This window comes from Carcharhinus amblyrhynchos, chromosome 4 (assembly GCF_965287045.1).
Source record: "Carcharhinus amblyrhynchos chromosome 4, sCarAmb.v2.hapA, whole genome shotgun sequence".
NCBI lineage: Eukaryota > Metazoa > Chordata > Chondrichthyes > Carcharhiniformes > Carcharhinidae > Carcharhinus > Carcharhinus amblyrhynchos.
In genome coordinates this window covers 86,558,179-86,577,429 of record NC_137327.1, presented here as the reverse complement: position 1 = coordinate 86,577,429, position 19,251 = coordinate 86,558,179, and the positions used below count along the sequence as shown (strand labels likewise).

The 19,251-nt window shown below is 41.5% G+C and overlaps 1 protein-coding gene across 1 annotated transcript in view; it reads right to left on the bottom strand.

Annotated features, from left to right (window-relative positions):
* cul4b (cullin 4B) overlaps positions 1 to 19,251 on the bottom strand; it is a 76,523-nt gene that overhangs the window by 44,310 nt on the left and 12,962 nt on the right. The window contains exons 2-5 of the mRNA XM_080187457.1: positions 15,619 to 15,734; positions 10,144 to 10,247; positions 7,114 to 7,183; positions 5,091 to 5,164 (exon numbers count right to left, since the gene is read on the bottom strand). Of these exons, the coding sequence (XP_080043583.1) occupies positions 5,091 to 5,164; positions 7,114 to 7,183; positions 10,144 to 10,247; positions 15,619 to 15,734 (364 nt within the window). The remainder of the gene's footprint in view (positions 1 to 5,090; positions 5,165 to 7,113; positions 7,184 to 10,143; positions 10,248 to 15,618; positions 15,735 to 19,251) is intronic.

The following is a 19,251-nucleotide window of genomic DNA, read 5'->3' as shown; positions in this document are numbered from 1 at the left end:
CCATGCTTTGCAAAGAATGACAAGTAAAAGAAAATTTTCTTGAGCTACAGATTTTGATCCTCAGAAAATACATCCATTTTAACCCAATTCTAACAATATGCATGTGCAATTGCATCAAAACAATCACAGACTAATTAAACAAGTTTAAAAAAAACACACGTGTTAAAAACTTTCACTTATATCCAGTGATATTTGTTAAGTTTAAACATACACTATATTATAGACAGATCTATTTCCCCAATTGCTCCACAAGTAGCTAAACCACAGTAGAAGAGGAAAAGTTCGACATGAGCCTGCACCATGTTAACTGACTTAAAGCTCACTTGGCAATAGGTATGCTACAAGGAGCTTCAATTGCCCCAAGCTGAGACATGGGCTGATGGTGGGTCTGCAGTTAAAAAGTGACAGAAAAATCAACCAGGGTCAATACACCACACTACTGCTTAGTCATCCATGCAGGCATGAGTGTACTGGCTGACGATAGCATATAGCTTGACTGTACTGGTCTGTAATTAACAACCTTCATTGCACAACTCACTGTCAAGGTTTAAGTTAAAAATTGGTTTCTTGGATAAATTCTTAAACTGCTGCAGGTGCCTGAGAGAGAACATCTCTAGCAAAGGGTGCTGGGTGGGAAGGGAAAGGAAATACTGTAAAGAGGAGACTCAAAATTTGCATATTACAACTGCAGAAGTGAGTTTTACTAAGAATATGATAGGGGAGAAGTAGTATGCTTTAGGGCTCCTGGAGCCTACTCCAACATTCAAGAAGATCACGATTGATCTGACCTTGGCCTCATCTTATTATCTATTTCCCCTAACACCTACTCCCCAATAATTTAACATTCAATGAGAAGCGGAGATTTTAACTTCCCCTATATAGACTGGGACTCACTTAGTGCTAGGGGATGGATGGGGTAGAGTTTGTAAGGAGCATCCAAGAGGGCTTCTTGAAACAGTATGTAGATAGTCCAACTAGGAAAGGAGTCGCACGGGACCTGGTACTGAGGAATGAGCCCGCCAGGTGGTCGATGTTTCAGTCGGGGAGCAGTTTGGGAACAGTAACCACAATTCAGTCAGCTTTAAGGTTCTGCTGGATAAGGAAAAGTGAAGTCCTCAAGCTGAGATGCTGAACTGAGGGAAGGCTAATTACAACAATATTAGACAGGAACTGAAGAATGTAGATTGGGGGCAGATGTTCGAGGGCAAATCAACATCTGGCGTGTGGGAGGCTTTCAAACCTAAGCTAATGGGGATTCAGGACCGGCATATTCCTGTAGGGATGAAGGATAAGTATGGCAAGTTTTGTCAACCTTGGATAACAAGAGATATTGTGAGCCTAATCAAAGAGAAAAAGGAAGCATTTGTCAAGGCTAGGAGGCTGGGAACACATGAAGCAAGTGTGGAATACAAAGAAAGTAGAAAGAAACTTAAGCAAGGAGTAAGAAGGGCTAAAAGGAATCACGAAAAATCATTGGCCAGCAGGATTAAGGAAAATCCCAAGGCTTTCTACATGTAAAGAGCAAGAAGGTAGCCAGGGAGAGGGTTGCCTAATCAAGGACAGGTGAGGGAATTTATGCATGGAGGCAGAGGAAATGGGCGAGGTATTAAATGGGTACTTTGCATCAGTACTCACTGAAGAGGACTTGGTGGATGATGAATCTGGGAAAGGGTGTAGATAGTTTGAGGCATGTTGAGATCAAGAAAGAATTGGTATTGGGTTTCCTGAGAAACATTAAGATAGATAAGTCCCCAGGGCCTGATGGGATATACCCCAAAATACTGAGAGGCGAGGAAATTGCTGGAGCCACGAGAGAATAATCTTTGTATTCTCACTGGCTACATGGGAGGTCCCAGAGGATTGGAGAATAGCCAATGTTGTTCCTTTATTTAAGAAGGGTATCAAGAATAATCCAGATAATTACAGGCCAGTGAGCCTTACATCAGTGGTAGGGAAATTATTGGAGAGGATTCGTCAAGACAGGATTTATTCCCACTTGGAAATAAGTGGGCATATTAGCGAGAGACAACATGGTTTTGTGAAGCAGAGGTCATGTCTCACTAACTTGATTGAGTTTTTTGAGCAAGTGATGGAGATGATTGATGAGGGTAGGGCAGTGGACATTGTCTACATGGACTTCAGTAAGGCATCTGACAAGGTCCCTCATGGCAGACTGATGTTGAAGTCACAAGGGATCAGAGGTGAGCTGGTAAAGTGGATACAGAACTGGCACAGTCATAGAAGACAGAGGATAGCAGTGGAAGGGTGTGTTTCTGAATGCAGGGCTGTGACAAGTGGTGTTCCTCAGGGATCAGTGCTGGGACCTTTGCTGTTCATAATATGTATGTATATAGGAAAATGTAACTTATTTGATTAATAAGTTTGTGGATGATACAAAGGTTGGTGGATTTGTGGATAGTGATGAGGACCATAGGAGGATACAGCAGGATATAGATCGTTTGGAGGCTTGGGTGGAGAGGTGGCAGATGGAGTTTAATCTGGACAAATGAGGTAATGCATTTTGAAAGGTCTAATAAAGATAGGAAATGTACAGTAAATGGCAGAATCCTTAAGAGTATTGATAGGCAGAGGGATCTGGGTGTACAGGTACACAGATCACTGAAAGTGGCAATGCAGGTGGAGAAGGTAGTCAAGAAGGCATACGACATGCTAGCCTTCATCGGCCGGGTCACTGAGTTTAAAAATTGACAAGTCATGTTGCGGCTTTATAAAACCTTAGTTAGGCCACACTTGGGATATGGTGTTCAATTCTGGTGCCACACTACCAGAAGGATGAGGAGGCTTTGGAGAGGGTACAGAAAAGATTTACCAGGATGTTGCCTGGCATGGAGGGCATTAGCTACGGAGAGAGGTTGGAGAAACTTGGTTTGTTCTCATTGGAACGATGGACGTTGAGGGGCGACCTGTTAGAAGTCTACAAGATTATGAAGGGCATGAACAGAGTAGAGAGTCAGAAGCTTTTCCCCCAGGGTGAAAGAGTCAATTATTAGGGGGCATAGGTTGAAGGTGCGAAGGGCAATGTTTAAAAGAGATGTACGAGGCAAGTTCTTTTTTACACAGAGGATGGTGGGTGCTTGGGACTCGTTGCCAAGGGAGGTAGCGAAAGCTGATACGATAGTGAGTTTTGGGTATCTAGACAAATACACGTATAGGATGGGAATAGAGGAATATGGTCTCCAGAAGGGTAGGGGGTTTTAGCTCAGTTGGACAGCATGGTTGGTGCAGGCTTGCAGGGCCACAAGGCCTGTTCCTGTGCTGTAATTTTCTTTGTTCTTTAACTCAGCCGCCACAGATGATTTCTGGGTGGAAAATTGCAAAGACCTACAGCAGAGAGTAAATCCTCTTCATCTCAGTCTTAAATGGGAGATTATTTATTTAAACATATCCCTCCTAATGTGAGATTCCCCCAAAAGGAAAAACATCCTCTCAGCATCTATCCAGTCAAGCCCCTTCAGAATCTCGCGTGCTTCAATGAGATTCTCTTATTTTTCTCAACTCCAATAAGTATAGGTCCAAACCACTCGATCTTTCCTCATAAAACAACATTCCCTTCAGTCCAGCAACTAATCTAATGAACATCTTCTGAACTGCCTCCAATACATGTCAATGCTCCTTAAATAAGGGGACCAAACTGAACACAGGATTCTAAGTGCTCTCACCAATGCCTGTACAGTCATAGCAAGACTTCCCTATTATGATAGCCCATCTCCCTTGTAATAGTCTAACATTTCACTTGCCTTCATAATTGTTTTATCTGCTTGGTTCCATGTGCAAGGAAACCCAAATCCATGTGTACGGCAGCATTCTTTCTCAACATAAATATTTGCTTTTCTATTCTTCCCAAAGTAGATAAACTCACTTTCCCACATTACACTTCAATCTTCCAAACTTTAGCCAAAATAGCCATCAGCTTTAGTGCCAGTTACACTAGCCACAGTGATAAATGGCATGGTGAGCGCATTGTTAGGACGCAAATTTTATACAAGTAGAGTTCAGCTATTACAATTTACTTTCCAGATGCTGCATTCCATTGGTGTAATGCTGAACAGAAGTTTCCTCCAAATATTTTTCCCCCTCTTCTGTCAAAACTGACAGAATGGTCCAATGCTTCACTGCAACTAATCACAATTCCCTGCAGCATTTTCTTCCTTCAATGGATTATCTATGAATAAGAATCACCATCCTTGAAACGTGTGAATTGCAAACTCATGTTTAACAATTCTATAAAACACAGCTACCCTTAGAGTAAATGGATACTATTCAAAATGAAAACTAAGAGACATACATGAATTTAGTTAAGTCAATATCAAAGAAGATCATAGTGACAGGTATTAATCCAATGAATAGCATAGGTCCAAAGTGGCACAAGACAAAATTAGAATTGAAACAAGACAAGACAAGATGAGGTGAAATTTTTCACCTAGTACACCTAGACTGTAATCTAGTACAGTCAGAAATCTTGCAATTATTTAAAACAGAGATGAGCTGCAGAACATGGAGTCTTGGATTTAAACATTATTTTTGGTCCCATAAGTTTATTGATTTGCATATATTCTATGCTAACTGGTATTACCATCCACCAAAAAACAGCCTTTTCCAAGCTTAATCACAAAATTCAAATAGGGTGAACCAATTTACAAAGGAAAAAAGCACAAAGAGGTCTTTGTCGAGGTCTAATATAATTCTAAACTGTGATGTGCAACTAAGCTTTTCAGACAGATGAATTAAAACGGATGAAATAAAGCAATAACCTTCCTAAGACTTCTGTTTTTAGGAAGATGTGGACCAATGACTCCCAAACAAGTTGTAGTCAGCATTCCAAATCTTATCTTCCATTACTCAGTCAAATCCACAGAGCATCTCAAATGCGCTTAAAGAATATTTATGAGATTAATCAAACCTAAACCTGCCCTCAACTATATGCACATGAATACAATTTCATCAGCATATTGATTCGGAGCTGGAAGCCAAACTCACTGTCTCTTTCCTAATTTAGAGGTGGTAAGATCAGCGGTAGTGTTCTTACTGCTGTTCTAGCTAAATTAAGATCATTAATTCAATCAACTTACCAAATAGATGGAAGCATTGAATTTTGTAGAACATAAGTTCTATCCAGAAACAAGAAGATACTCCTAATCATGATCTGGAAGATAAATAAAGTAGTAAACAAGTGAACATTTTAAAGCCTTTGTAAAGTATTTGAATAAATCACAACATTTTCAGTAATCTATATGCAGCAAACATCAAACTAAAACAGGGGGACCCATTTACTATGCCACAACTGATGGCTAGTTTCTTTAAAATTAAACATCTGGTGTTTTTCCAAAGATCTAGCGGTAAAAGATGCTGCCCCTGATGATGCACAGATGTACAAAACACATTTTCAGATTGAATCTGAGGAAAAATAGACAGTCAGGATTCATATATCTGACGTTATCATGTGACGTATTGTCAGACGCAAATTTACACAGGTACTGAGGACAGTTGATGCTCTCCATGTGCAAAGTAAATATTAGATGATCATTTTCCATAAAACAAGTTGTTATGGTGTTTGTCTATCAGGCAAAGGAGGAAAGGCAGAAGTGCACAAAAGCTGCAGAAGGGGATCATTAAACAGGTTTATAAAGTCAGGTCAGCAAGACAGAATTGCACAGGGAAAGTGAAGACTGGTAGCTGATGAAGCATTGCCAATGGCAAGGCAAACATAGCTCCTTTTGACAGAATGGACATACAGGATTAGTCAAAACCATAAAGACTCAAAGCCATTGAAAAACTTGAAAGTGCTGTGGGCTGCAGGAAGCGAGAGCACTCGGAAACACTTGGAATGATGAAAATTTTGGATTTTAAGTTTATGGGGTAGAAGTTACGACATACTGGATGATTTGAGATTACAAATGCTGTAGATGTACGAATCAGCCATGAGACCAATGGAGAAGTCAGCTACAAGGTTTTAAAATACATGCATCAGAATCTCAGCTACAGAAAAGGGGGAGATCTATCAGAAGTAGACAAAAGTGACCTTGGTGACAGATTGAGGCTAGTGTTAGAACCTGAGTTTGAGGTCAAACTTCCACTAGGTCAATCAAACCTGGTGAAAACTTAGGCCGGATGCACACAGTCATTTGCAGCAACTGTAAGAAACAGCTTAGATTTGATATCAAACTGCTGGAAATTTTGGTTTCAATATATGAAAGACTACAGTATCTTTACGATGAAAGCAGTGATGACAACAGTTTTACAAAACATAGGGATGATTTGGGAGGAAATATATATTGATAATCTTGTCGATCATTTGACGGGCATTAAGGTGCTTGAGGTGCTCGGAATCAAAAATTTGTGGCAGGTTTTACAAGAGATATTTATCAACACTCGTCTGAAGGAGGGCATGGATTAGGCACTACCCAACAGGGAAATTGAAGCAGCTCATTCAAGCTAACCTCCGAATTTTGTACTTAAAATACAGTCAACATACCGAACCTGCCACTTGGTTCAGGAGCTACCACTGCAGTCTCAAATCTGCTGGCCAAAAATTGGAAATTGTTTGTGAAACTACTGTGTGTCAAACTTGGCACTGGGGAACGGAACATGGTCCTACCTTTCCAAATCGATTTTCAGATCGGCCACATAAGGTAAAACATTGGGTAGCAGTGGGGAAAAGATTCTTCTACAAATGCTCTGACATGCCTTTGATTCCTCTCCAGAACTGCAATAAGAAATGTTCATTGTCCCTACTGATTTTCAAATTAAGCTGCCTTTCTAATTTGTTTTGAAGTGCACAGCATCAATCAGAAGTTGACAGAAAAATGCTCACAACCATTCGTTTCTGAACGGCTCAGTTTAAGCTCCAGAACCATGAATGCAGTCCGAGACAACCAGGAAGATACCAGATTTCATCCCAGGGATTCAAGAACTAATTACCTTCATGATGAGTGAAATGAGACAAAAATTGATGTACCAACAGAATTGTTATCCCTTCAAGATGAATTTCTACACAATAGATAAATCTTTGGAAACAAACAGTTCTTCCATGTATACTCTTGCAACCTAATTTTGCTCAAATATATACCCCCAGTTAACTGCAACCATACTTACCATTTGTCTGCAATGGTCCTGCCAGCATTTATCTATTTTCTTTAGAAACAGGACACTATCTAAGGAATCTGTAAAGAAATGGTTAAAGAAAGCTGATAGTGCAAAATTGGTTCTTCAATTAATCAGAAACCAAATTTCTTTGGCATATACTCTACCAAGCAAATATGTTAAAACTCAAAATAATTTATTTCTATTTGCTCGTTCATTAAATAAGATTTTTTCCTTCCATTTTAAGTTCCCACACAGAGTTGACCAAGGAAGAAGGAAGCGATGTTACCTTTAGTCTTTACAGATAGTGGTCTTAAGGTGCATCTATGGATGAAACACCAATTTTGCTGCTGTTGAATCTACCCATTTCATTAAATCAACCTCAATCATGCATTTTTGGTTCAGAAATTTGAGTGGGAGAGGTGGGATGCAGGGAGAGAATAAATTAACCTCAGATGTACTAGCTTGCAAGGTATACAAAAGTGAACATTTCAGGGATCGGCAGAAGCGATTTTGGAAGTCTGTGAAAACATTCTGAAGATACACTGCTGCTGCATTTGTAATTTAGTAATAGGGTTCAGCCATGTGCAAAAACATCTATATACATGAGGAATTAAAGTATAAATGGAAGCGCTGACTAATAAAGAACAAACTCAGGATGCTATCAAATGCTGCACAGCCAGTAAACTCCTTCTGAAATGAAGTCAATGCTGTTTTGCAGGCAAACAAAATACTGATTTGCAAATAGCAAGGATAAACAAACAAAATCAGATTAACAACCAGACATTCTGTTTGTGATGATGGATTAAACATGAATATTGGCCAGGACAAGAACTCCCTCCCTCTTTGAAAAATGCCATGTCGTGCAACACATTAGCATTGAGTGTCAATGTCTCAATGTTTTGATGGCAAGAATAATTAAAACCTTGGCTGAGCTCCAACTAAAGTGTTAGGTTTCCCTCAGCTATCCAAAGCTGAGGAAGGAGAAAAACAATTACAGTATTCATGACTTTAAAAGTACACCTTTTTTCAAAAAAGTAATTTGTTGCAAACTGTAGTTTACAGAATCTTCCATGCGTTTTCTGGAAACAATCATCATGCGACCCTCCAAGTTATATGACATTAAACTGAAAGGAAACCTTAGCCCAGTGTTTAAAATGCCACGAGTCAGCAAAATAAAATTAAGGTCAGAAGGAGAGAAAAGGCAGTTTAGAATGGAGCATATGGAACACTCGGGAGCAAGAACGGATAGTTGGGTGCATATGGAGTTACTCTGTGCCAATCCAACACGTTGGCCATTGTCAAGCGAGGGACGCCATTCAACACACATCTACTGTCCTACTCTTAATAACATACAAGATCCTGAAATGCTTCCTGTTAAGCAGACTGAGTTGCATCCCAGGTGCAGCAACGGCTCCAACAGACAGGTGCTTGCAGTCATCTGCTGTGTAAAAATCCTACAACTAATAAACTCCATGATTAGCAACCAAAGGTTCCTCATGCATGTTGGACATTAAATAAGCCATCCACACAAAACACACAAGAGGGTGTGGTGGTATCAAGATATCACTGGACTGGTAATCCCGAGCCAGGGTAATGATCGGCAAACATGGATGTGTGTCCCCAGGGCATTACCATATACAGTACTACATTCAAACAATCTGTAAACTCAGCCAGGCATCCCCCGACTTCTATTACCACCAAGCCAAGGGATCAATCCTGCTTCAAAGAAGAATGCAGGACAGCATATCAAAAAATTAGGTCTCAATTTGGTGATGCCACAAGACATGACTACTTGTGTGCCAAACAGCATAAACATCAAGTAATATACAAAGCAAGCAATTTCACAACCAACAGGCCAGATCTAAGCTCTGCAGTCCAGCCACATCCAGTCACGAGATTGGGCAATTAAGCAACTTATTGGAGGAAGAGCCAGCACCACAAATATTCCCATTCTCAGTGATGACAAAGCCCAGCAAATCAGTACAAAATGCAAGGTTGAAACATTTGCAGCCATCTTCAGTCAGAAGTTCCAAGAAGATGATCCATCTTTTGGCCTTTTCCTGAGATCCCCAGCATCACATATGTCAGTCTTAAGCCAATGTGATTCACTCCATGTGACATGAAGAAACAGCTAAAGGCGCTGGATATGCAAAGGTAATGGGCCGTGACAACTTTCAAGCAATCATGCTGACGACGTGAATTCCAGAACCTGCCACACACCAAGCTGTTCCAACCTGGTATCTACTCAGCAATGTGGAAAGCTGCCAAAATATGTCCAGTACACAAAAGATTGGACAAATCCAACCTGGCCCATTACCACCCCATCGGTATTAATAGCACTGTCATGTAGGTTTTTGATTAGCAAGTGCTACTTGCTGATGCTTAGTTTGGGTTCCATCAAGCTCCTGGCCTCATTACAGCCTTGTTTCAAACATGGACAGAACAGCTGAATTCCAGAGGTGAGGCAAGAGCGATTGCTTTCGACTTCAAGGCAGCACTTGACAAAGTGTGGCATCAAGGGACCCTAGCAAAACCAGAGTCAGTGAGAATCTGGTGGAAAACCCTCCTTTAGCTGGAGTCAAACCTGGCACAAAGGAAGACAATTGTGGTGACTTGAAGTCAATCATCTCAGTTCCAGGATATTATTGCAGGACTTCTTCCGGGTCGTATTACTGGTCCACCATCTTCAGCTGTTTTACCAATGATCATCCTTCTATCATAAGGTTAAAAGTCGGGATGCTCACAAACGACTGCACAATGTTCAGCACTATTCGCAACTCTTCAAACTGAAGCAGTCCGTGTCCACATGGAGCAAGATCTGGACAAAAAGATTGTGGTCACATATGCAGATAGGACACCATACCTAGAAGTTGAGTTTTCAAACGATGGCCTTTTCTCCCCCACACCAAAGATGAAAGATTAAAAAAAGACATGTATAACATTTGTTATTCACGTATATAGATCTTGACATATTGTAATTGAACACTGCATTTGAGTTTTATAGCACTTGATACAGAAACTCTACTGATTAAAGGATATTCTCTGAACTGGTGAATTTGAGCTTTGATATGATCTTCACAGACTTGCCTCAGCTGTTTGTATAAATTTGCGGATACTTTGTAAGAACAGAGGTTCTCCACAGCCTAAAACAAAAAAAGATAAATGTCACAAAGAAAATTTGAACAATAATTATAGTTAATAGCACAAGCGAACAAAACACACCCCTTGCAGCTACACGAATTTTAGGCAAGGTGAATTTTCATCCCATGTCCTCTCCCAGGGATGCAACCAGAAGCAAGCCCTGAAATAGGGAGGCAGGCATCAACAGATTACTTAACCATCAAGATAACAATATAACATAAGAAATAAGTGTAGTTCATCATTCAATATGATGGCTGGCCAGTCCTTGGCCTCAACTCAAGTTTTCCCCATAATCTTTAACTCTCCAGAAGTGCAAGGGTATGTCTAACTCAGCCTTGAATCTATTCAAAAGTCTTGACGGTAATATGAATTAAGAATTGGCTAACTAACAGGAAAGAGATTTGGAACAAATGGATCATTTCCAACATGACAAACTAACTCGTGGGTGCTACAGTGTTTAGTACTGGAGTATAACAAACAAAGAATAGTATAGAACAGGGAGAGGCCCTTCAAGCTTGTGCCGATCACAATGCCCTAACTAAACTAAGAAGAAGCCTGCTGCCCTCTATTCTCTCCCTATTCATGGAGCCATCCAGATTCCTCTTAAATGTTGCTAATGTGCCTGCTTCCACCACCTGCTTTGGCATCTTGTCTCAGGCACCCACCACTCAGAATGAAAAACTTAACCAGCAGATCTCCCTTAAACTTTCCCCCTCTCACCTTGAATTTGTGCCCCCTTTTAATTGACACTTTCACCCTTGGAAAAAGCCTCTCTCCATCCTGTCCGTGCCTCTCAATTCTGTGGGCCTCTATCAGGTCTTCCCTAAGCCTCCATTTTTCCAGTGAAAAACGATCCAAGTTTATTCAATCTCTCGTCATAGCCAAAACCCTTGAGACCAGGCAACATCCTGGTGAACCTTCTTTGCACTCTCTCTAAAACTTTCACGTCCTTCTGGTAGTGTGGCAATACTCCAAATACAGCGTAACCAACATTTTATATAGCTGCAACTTGACTGCCCAATTCTTATTACTCAGTGCCCCAGCTGATGAAGGCAAGCATGCTATACGCCTTCTTAATCACCTTGGCCACCTGTGTTGCCACTTTAGGGAACTGTGGACCTGATGCCCAGATCACTGTGTTAATTTTCCCAAGGCCATTTACAGTACAACTCATACCTAAATTTGATCCTCCAAAATGCATCATCTCGCATTTATCTGGATTAAACTCCATCATCCATTTCCGTGCCCAAGTTTCCAATCTATTTCTTGTTGTATCCCCTGACAATCCCCAGCACCATCAGCAACTCCACCGATCTTCATGTCATCCGTGAATATATTAATCAGATCACCCACATTTTCCTCTAGATCATTTATATACACACTACAAGCAACAGAGGTCCCAGCATTGATCCCTGCAGAACAATACTAGCTACAGATTTCCATTCTGAAAAACACTCTTTCATTGCTATTCTCTCTTCTATAAGCAAGCCAGTTGTGTCCATCTAGCTAGCCACCCCGAATCCCATGTGATTTTAATTTTTGTACCAGTCTAACAAGTATTACATACAATTTTAGTCTCTATATTTAGGGAGAGATATATTTGCATGGTTCAGATCAGAAGAAGTTCACCAAGTTGAACCCTGGAATGAAGCAGTTATCTTAAGGATAGGTTAAATCGGTTGGACCTATAATGATTGGAGTTCAGAAGAATGATCGGGTATCTAATTAAAAGTACAAGATACTGTGGGAGTTTGGCAGGGTTGATGCTGAGAGGCTGCTTCTCTTTGTGAAGACTCAAACTGGTGGACATGGTTTTAGAATAAGTGAGCATCCATTTAAGACAGATGATAAGGAATTTCTTCTCTTAAAGCATTATGAATCTTTGGAATTCGTTACCCCAGAGAGCAACTAGGTTGAGTCACTGAATACATCAAGGGATAAGACAGGTTCTTGATCTATATGGATGTCCAAGTTTATGAGGAACAGGAAGGGAAAGGGGAGATGTGGTCAAAGATAGATTATGCATGATCATATTGAATAGCTGAGCAGGTATGAAAGTCATATGGCCTGCTCCTGCTCCTATTTCTTACATTATGTTTACTATTTTCCTTTAAGCCAATCATTTCAAAATGTCAAGCACCTCTGAATATTCAGTTTACAGCCTTAGTCATCTTGCAGCAATGTCCTCTATCAATTCAGACCTATTTATTTCCACTTGTGCTATCAATTTATCGACTTGATTACAAATGTGTTGTGTGCTTCAGATAAAGGGCCTTGACTTCTGATACCTTTTATTCTGGCCCTGTTTACTGGTGCACTCTTATGTTTGCATACTCTGTCTCTTCCTGTCTCACTCGCCCGCACTCTCATCACCCACGTCACTCGCCCGCACTCTCATCACCCACGTCACTCGCCCGCACTCTCATCACCCACGTCACTCGCCCGCACTCTCATCACCCACGTCACTCGCCCGCACTCTCATCACCCACGTCACTCGCCCGCACTCTCATCACCCACGTCACTCGCCCGCACTCTCATCACCCACGTCACTCGCCCGCACTCTCATCACCCACGTCACTCGCCCGCACTCTCATCACCCACGTCACTCGCCCGCACTCTCATCACCCACGTCACTCGCCCGCACTCTCATCACCCACGTCACTCGCCCGCACTCTCATCACCCACGTCACTCGCCCGCACTCTCATCACCCACGTCACTCGCCCGCACTCTCATCACCCACGTCACTCGCCCGCACTCTCATCACCCACGTCACTCGCCCGCACTCTCATCACCCACGTCACTCGCCCGCACTCTCATCACCCACGTCACTCGCCCGCACTCTCATCACCCACGTCACTCGCCCGCACTCTCATCACCCACGTCACTCGCCCGCACTCTCATCACCCACGTCACTCGCCCGCACTCTCATCACCCACGTCACTCGCCCGCACTCTCATCACCCACGTCACTCGCCCGCACTCTCATCACCCACGTCACTCGCCCGCACTCTCATCACCCACGTCACTCGCCCGCACTCTCATCACCCACGTCACTCGCCCGCACTCTCATCACCCACGTCACTCGCCCACACTCTCATCACCCACGTCACTCGCCCGCACTCTCATCACCCACGTCACTCGCCCGCACTCTCATCACCCACGTCACTCGCCCGCACTCTCATCACCCACGTCACTCGCCCGCACTCTCATCACCCACGTCACTCGCCCGCACTCTCATCACCCACGTCACTCGCCCGCACTATTGCCTTGCTCTTTCCCTTTAACTATGTGAAAAGTTAAAGGGAAAGGACAAGGCAGCACCGTGGCACAGTGGTTAGCACAGCTGTCTCACAGCACCAGAGTTTCTTGGTTTGATTCCCAGTTAGGGTTACTGTTTGTGTGGAGTCAGCACATTCTCCCCATGTCCGGATGGATTTCCTCCAGTTTCTTCCATAATCTGAAAAACATGCTGGCAAGATGCATTGACTATGTCAAATTCTCCCTCAGTATACTCAAACAGACGATGGAATGTGGTGCTTAGGTAATTTTCAGTCACCTCATTGCAGTGTTAATGTAAGTCTACTTGTGACACTAATAAACAAACTTAAATTTAGGAGATGGGTAACACAGTAGTTAGCACTGCTGCCTTGCAGCTCCAGGGATCCGGGTTTGATCCCTGACTTGGGTCACAGTCTGTGCAGAGTCTGCACGTTCTACCAGTATCTGTGCGAATTTCTTCGCAAAGTCTGAAAGATGTACTGGTTAGTTGCATTCACCATGCTAAATTCTCCCTCAGTGTACCCAAACAGGTGCCAGAGTATGACTCGGGAATTTTAACAGTAGCTTTGTTGCAATGTTCATGTGAGCTTACTTGTGACACTAATAAATAAACTCAAAATTTCCACACTTGAGCAGTCCCCCAGCGCATTTTGAAGCCTCATCTACAGCTTCAGTTATTAAATTCACTTGAACACTTGTTCCAGCAAAGAGAAGCCTATCCCAGCAGAACAGCTCCTTCGTTCCCCAGTGCCCCACGAATAGCAATAAAAACAGAAAATGCTATAAATATTAAGGGATCAGCCAGGAGGGAAACAGGGTTAATCTTTTAGGTCAATGATGGTCCTTCATTTCAGTTTTCCAGCATTTGTGGTGTTTTTCCCATGAATTGAAATCTGTTTCTCCCACACTAATCTTTCAGCTACGTATTCAACTCTGACCTTATTGACCCTATGCCAGTTTGTCATGGCTCAGGTAGCAATCCAGAAATTACCACCTTTGATCATCACAGTCAATAGAAGACACAAAGTATTTTTTCCTAACTATATTCTTACTTCATATTGCTCAGTCTGTCATAATTTCCATCAAATTCACTCCATATCATTTAAAATAAAGACTAACCTTTAGGATGTGGAGGCATTGGAAAGGGTGCAGAGGAGGTTTACCAGGATGTTGCCTGGTATGGTGGGAAGGTCTTATGAGGAAAGGCTGAGGGACTTGAGGTTGTTTTCGTTAGAAAGAAGGTTGAGAGGTGACCTAATTGAGGCATACAAGATGATCAGAGGGTTAGTTAGGGTGGACGGTGAGAGCCTTTTTCCTCGGATGGTGATGGCTAACACGAGGGGACATAGCTTTAAATTAAGGGGTGGTAATTATAGGATGGATGTCAGAGGTAGGTTCTTTACTCAGAGGGTAGTAAGGGCGTGGAATGCCCTGCCTGCAGCAGTTGTGGGCTCGCCAACTTTAAGGGCCTTCAAATGGTCAGCGGATAGGCACATGGATAATATTGGAATAGTTTAGGTTAGTGGGTCATTAGATTGGTTCCACTGGTCGGTGCAACATCGAGGGCCGAAGGGCCTGTACCGCGCTGTAATGTTCTATGTTCTAATCTGCAGGCCAAATAAAATCAGTTCATAGATTATTTCTTCATGTTAGTAGTTTAGAATTTACAGGCTCAGTGGATTAGAATCTATCTTTCTGACATAGGCCAAGACCAACACAGATTAACAGGCTACTCTGACTATTGAAGGTATAATTTCTGAGTTAATTTATGCTTTCACACACAATTTTCACTAGTAATTAGAAGGGACTTTGGTTGATTTTCAACCAAATTCATTGACTTATAGGCTTCAATTTTAGCCCGAAGGGTATTTACATTGATAAAATTATATTTTACCAATAGTCTATACCTTCAGAAAAGGAGAAAATTTGAGAATAAAAACCCTTTGTTTCCTTTTGGGAGATGGCGGTAATAATACATATAAGACGACACAAAACTGACAGCAAAAGGTGGCTGACATATCACTATCTGTGCTACTATTTACAAAACAATGTAACCCCAATACATAGAAAACAAAACATACACAATTCCATTACCTGATAAAGTTCCTCCAAATTGTATTTGATTGAGGTGCTCTTCTGAATTGCTTCTACTGCTTCTTTCAGTTTTTGCCAAGTTTCATTGGTGTAATTATCAGGTAATTTAGGCTTATCTGCAACAGAAAATGCTGCACTGTATCACAGTTCACTGGGATAATGAGTCAGACAAAGCTAACGTATGAAGACAGAAAATAGGACTAGGTCATTCAGCTCTGTTGCCTGCTCTGCCATTCCATATGATCATGGCTGATCCTCAAGAAATCTATTTCTTAAATATATTCAGTGACTTGTTCTCCACAGCCTTCTGTGGTAGAGAATTCCACAGGTTCACCCTTTCAGTGAAGAAGTTTCTCTGCATCTCAGTTCTAAATGGCCCACCCTGTATCCTCAGACTGTAAGCCCTTGCATCAGACTCTCAGCCAGAGGAAACATTTCCGTTCATCAAATCTGTCTGACCCTGTCAGAAGTCTATATATTTCAATGAGATCCCCTCACACTCTTCCAGACTCCAGTGACTACAGGCCTAGTTGACCCAATCTCTCCTCACACGACAATCTTGTCACCCCAACAATCAGTCTGATGAACATTCACTGCACTTGCTCAATGGCAAGTCTACCCTGGAAAACAAAACTCCAACACACAATACTTCAGATACAATCTCATGAAGGCCCTAGACAGCTACAATAAGATATCCTTGCTCCTATACAAGTCCCCTTGCAATGAAGGCCTACATACCACTTGCCTTCCAAACTGCTTGCTGCACCTGCAGTTTTTTGTCTAAACTTACCTCCTGACGCCTGATGAAAAATACGAGCACATACTTTTTTCCAATTAACTCCTTTTCCCGACTTGCAGCTGATTGCTGAGGCTTGAGGATAACCTCAAACTTAAGGTATGCCTCATACTTCATCTAGGCTTATATGAATTAATACCTGCAATTTGCTGGCAGGTGTTCAAGGACACCCAGGTCTGTATATAAAATCTATCAACATTTAAATAATACTCTACCATTGCATTTTACCTACCAAAGCAGACAATTTCAGACTTATCTACATTATACTGTGTTGGCCATGTATGTGCCCATTTACTGAACTTGTCTAAGTCACCCTGAAGCCTCTGGAGAGTTTGGCATATTTTCTCAAAAATACATTCATGCTTGAAAAGAGATTAAACAAATAAATGTGCAAGTTTTGACATATAACAAAACTTAGCCATGCTGAAAATATTGTCAACTGAGAAGCAAAACAAATGGGGCCTTCTATGATGAATGGTTATTCCTTTTCAGTCATTGAAGAGTGCTCAAAATTCAATCATCATGATGATGTAATTTCCCTTCTCCCTCCCTATCTAATCTGCTGTCCTTGCATTTCCAACCATCTGGAAAACATTGACTTTTGTTAAGGGACAGCTTCTCAGCATACGCAAACTTCGAATGTCTTGGCGAAATAACCATTCTTCCACAAGAAACAGGAGTAGAAAACCATCTGGCCTGCTAAGTCTGCTCCTTCATTCAATATAATAATGGCTGATCTTGAGCTTCAACTCGACTTTCCAAATACTCTCTATGATTCCTTGATTCCCAGAAAGTCCAAAAATCTGTGACAGTCTTAAATGTATTCAATGATGGAACATTATAACCCTCTGGGATAGAGAATCAAAAAGATTCAAAACTATAGTAGTGAATTTGGCCTCATCTCAGTCCTAAGTGATTAGCCCTTATCCTGAGACTGTGCCCACATTTTCAATTCACCAACCAATGAAAATGATTTCTTGTACTGCAATATAGCAGCAAAGCTCAAAAGAGAAAATAGCAACAAAAAAAAAACAAGAAAAAATAATTGCAGGATCTCAAGCTTTGGATTTTACAAGCCAGAAAACCGTTAGAAGAGGGAAGGTGGTAAAAAGGAATATTTTAGAAATTTGGGAAGAACAGTGACAATAACAGATGGTATGGCAAGACTTGATTTCAACTTGGAAGATGAAAGGAGTATAGCATATTGGGATATCATTTTGGCACTTACAATGTATGACAGGAATGATTCAGAGGAGTAATCAAAATATCAATAAACGGATCAAGTGGCTGGAGACAAAACTGATATTTTTCTGTACAAGATTTTTTCATGGCCTTTTCAATACTGAAGAGCTGTCTCCGATATGTTAGCGCTATTCAGTCTTGATCTCAATGAGGTACGCTCTAAATGCACCTTTTGTCTCCTGGGATAAGCATTGATGACTGTAAATTAAGCTCCTGCTTCAAACTTAACCCATGCATAGCTGAATGGCTATGATAAACCAAAGGAAATGTGACTTTGCAGCCTAAACTATATGAGAGTGTGGAGGTAACTGTTGAAAAGAACAGAGACATAGACTCAAAGAAACATGAGCACAACAAATCATATTCCATTACCACAGCAAATACAATAAAATTATGTCTTTTTTGCTGCAAAAAAGATAAGTGCTACATTAAGTCATCTCTAGCATGCCATTCTTCTCAGTTTACTTTTTATTAGCACAAAAAAGCAAGAGAATTCTCAGGTAATGCTATTCAATGAGCTCTCCTGTAATATGTTCCAGAGAGGACAGGATCATGGTTAGCTGAGATGCTTTGGAACAAATGCACTAGCATTAATTTACATAAACTCAAATGAAGTACAGCCGCTTAAGATAAGATAAAGATCGCCAGATTACCCTAAAGCCCCAGCAATCAGTTGCAAGTCAGGAACAAAATTCATTGGAAAAAATAACATGTACTTATAATAAATATCAACAGGAACTTCACATCGTTAAAAAAACAGCAACGTTCACGTGATTACTGATTTACATTTTCACTCAAGTGAAGTAATACTTTGGCAAGGCACTCTGGTTCCTTGAAAGTGAAGGACAACAGATGCTCAATATAAGCTTTAAATATCTACATAAGTGTTGCAAGATCCCACAAAGTCAAAAACAGCTACAATTCATTCATGAACTGATTTGTGCGACATACTTTGCGGGATGCAGCAAAAGTCAATACATTTTGAGGTAGAAAAAAAACTTTAAGAACATAAGAACATAAGAAATAGGAACAGGAGTAGGCCATCTAGCCCTTCGAGCCTGCCCCGCCATTCAATAAGATCATGGCTGATCTGTTGTGGCTCAGTTCCACTTTCCCGCCCTCTCCCCATAACCCTTAATCCCCTCTCTTATCAAGAACCCATCAACCCGCTTCTTAAAAATATTTAGCGAGGCAGCCTCCACCACTGCAACGGGCAGAGAATTCCAGAGATTCACCACCCTTTGAGTGAAGAAGTTCCTCCTCAACTCCGTTCTAAACCGCCTCCCCTTTATCTTGAGGCTGTGCCCCCTAGTCCTACTGTCTTTTTTGAGCGGGAAGAGTCTCTCCACCTCTATCCTATCCATCCCATTCATCATCTTATACGTCTCAATGAGATCTCCCCTCATTCTTCTAAACTCTAACGAGTACAAGCCTAGTTTATTCAGCCTCTCCTCATAGCTCAATCCCCTCAACTCCGGTATCAGCCTAGTAAACCTCCTCTGCACTCCCTCCAGGGCCAAAATATCCTTGCGCAGGTGCGGCGCCCAAAACTGCACACAGTACTCCAGCTGCGGCCTCACCAATGCCCTATACAG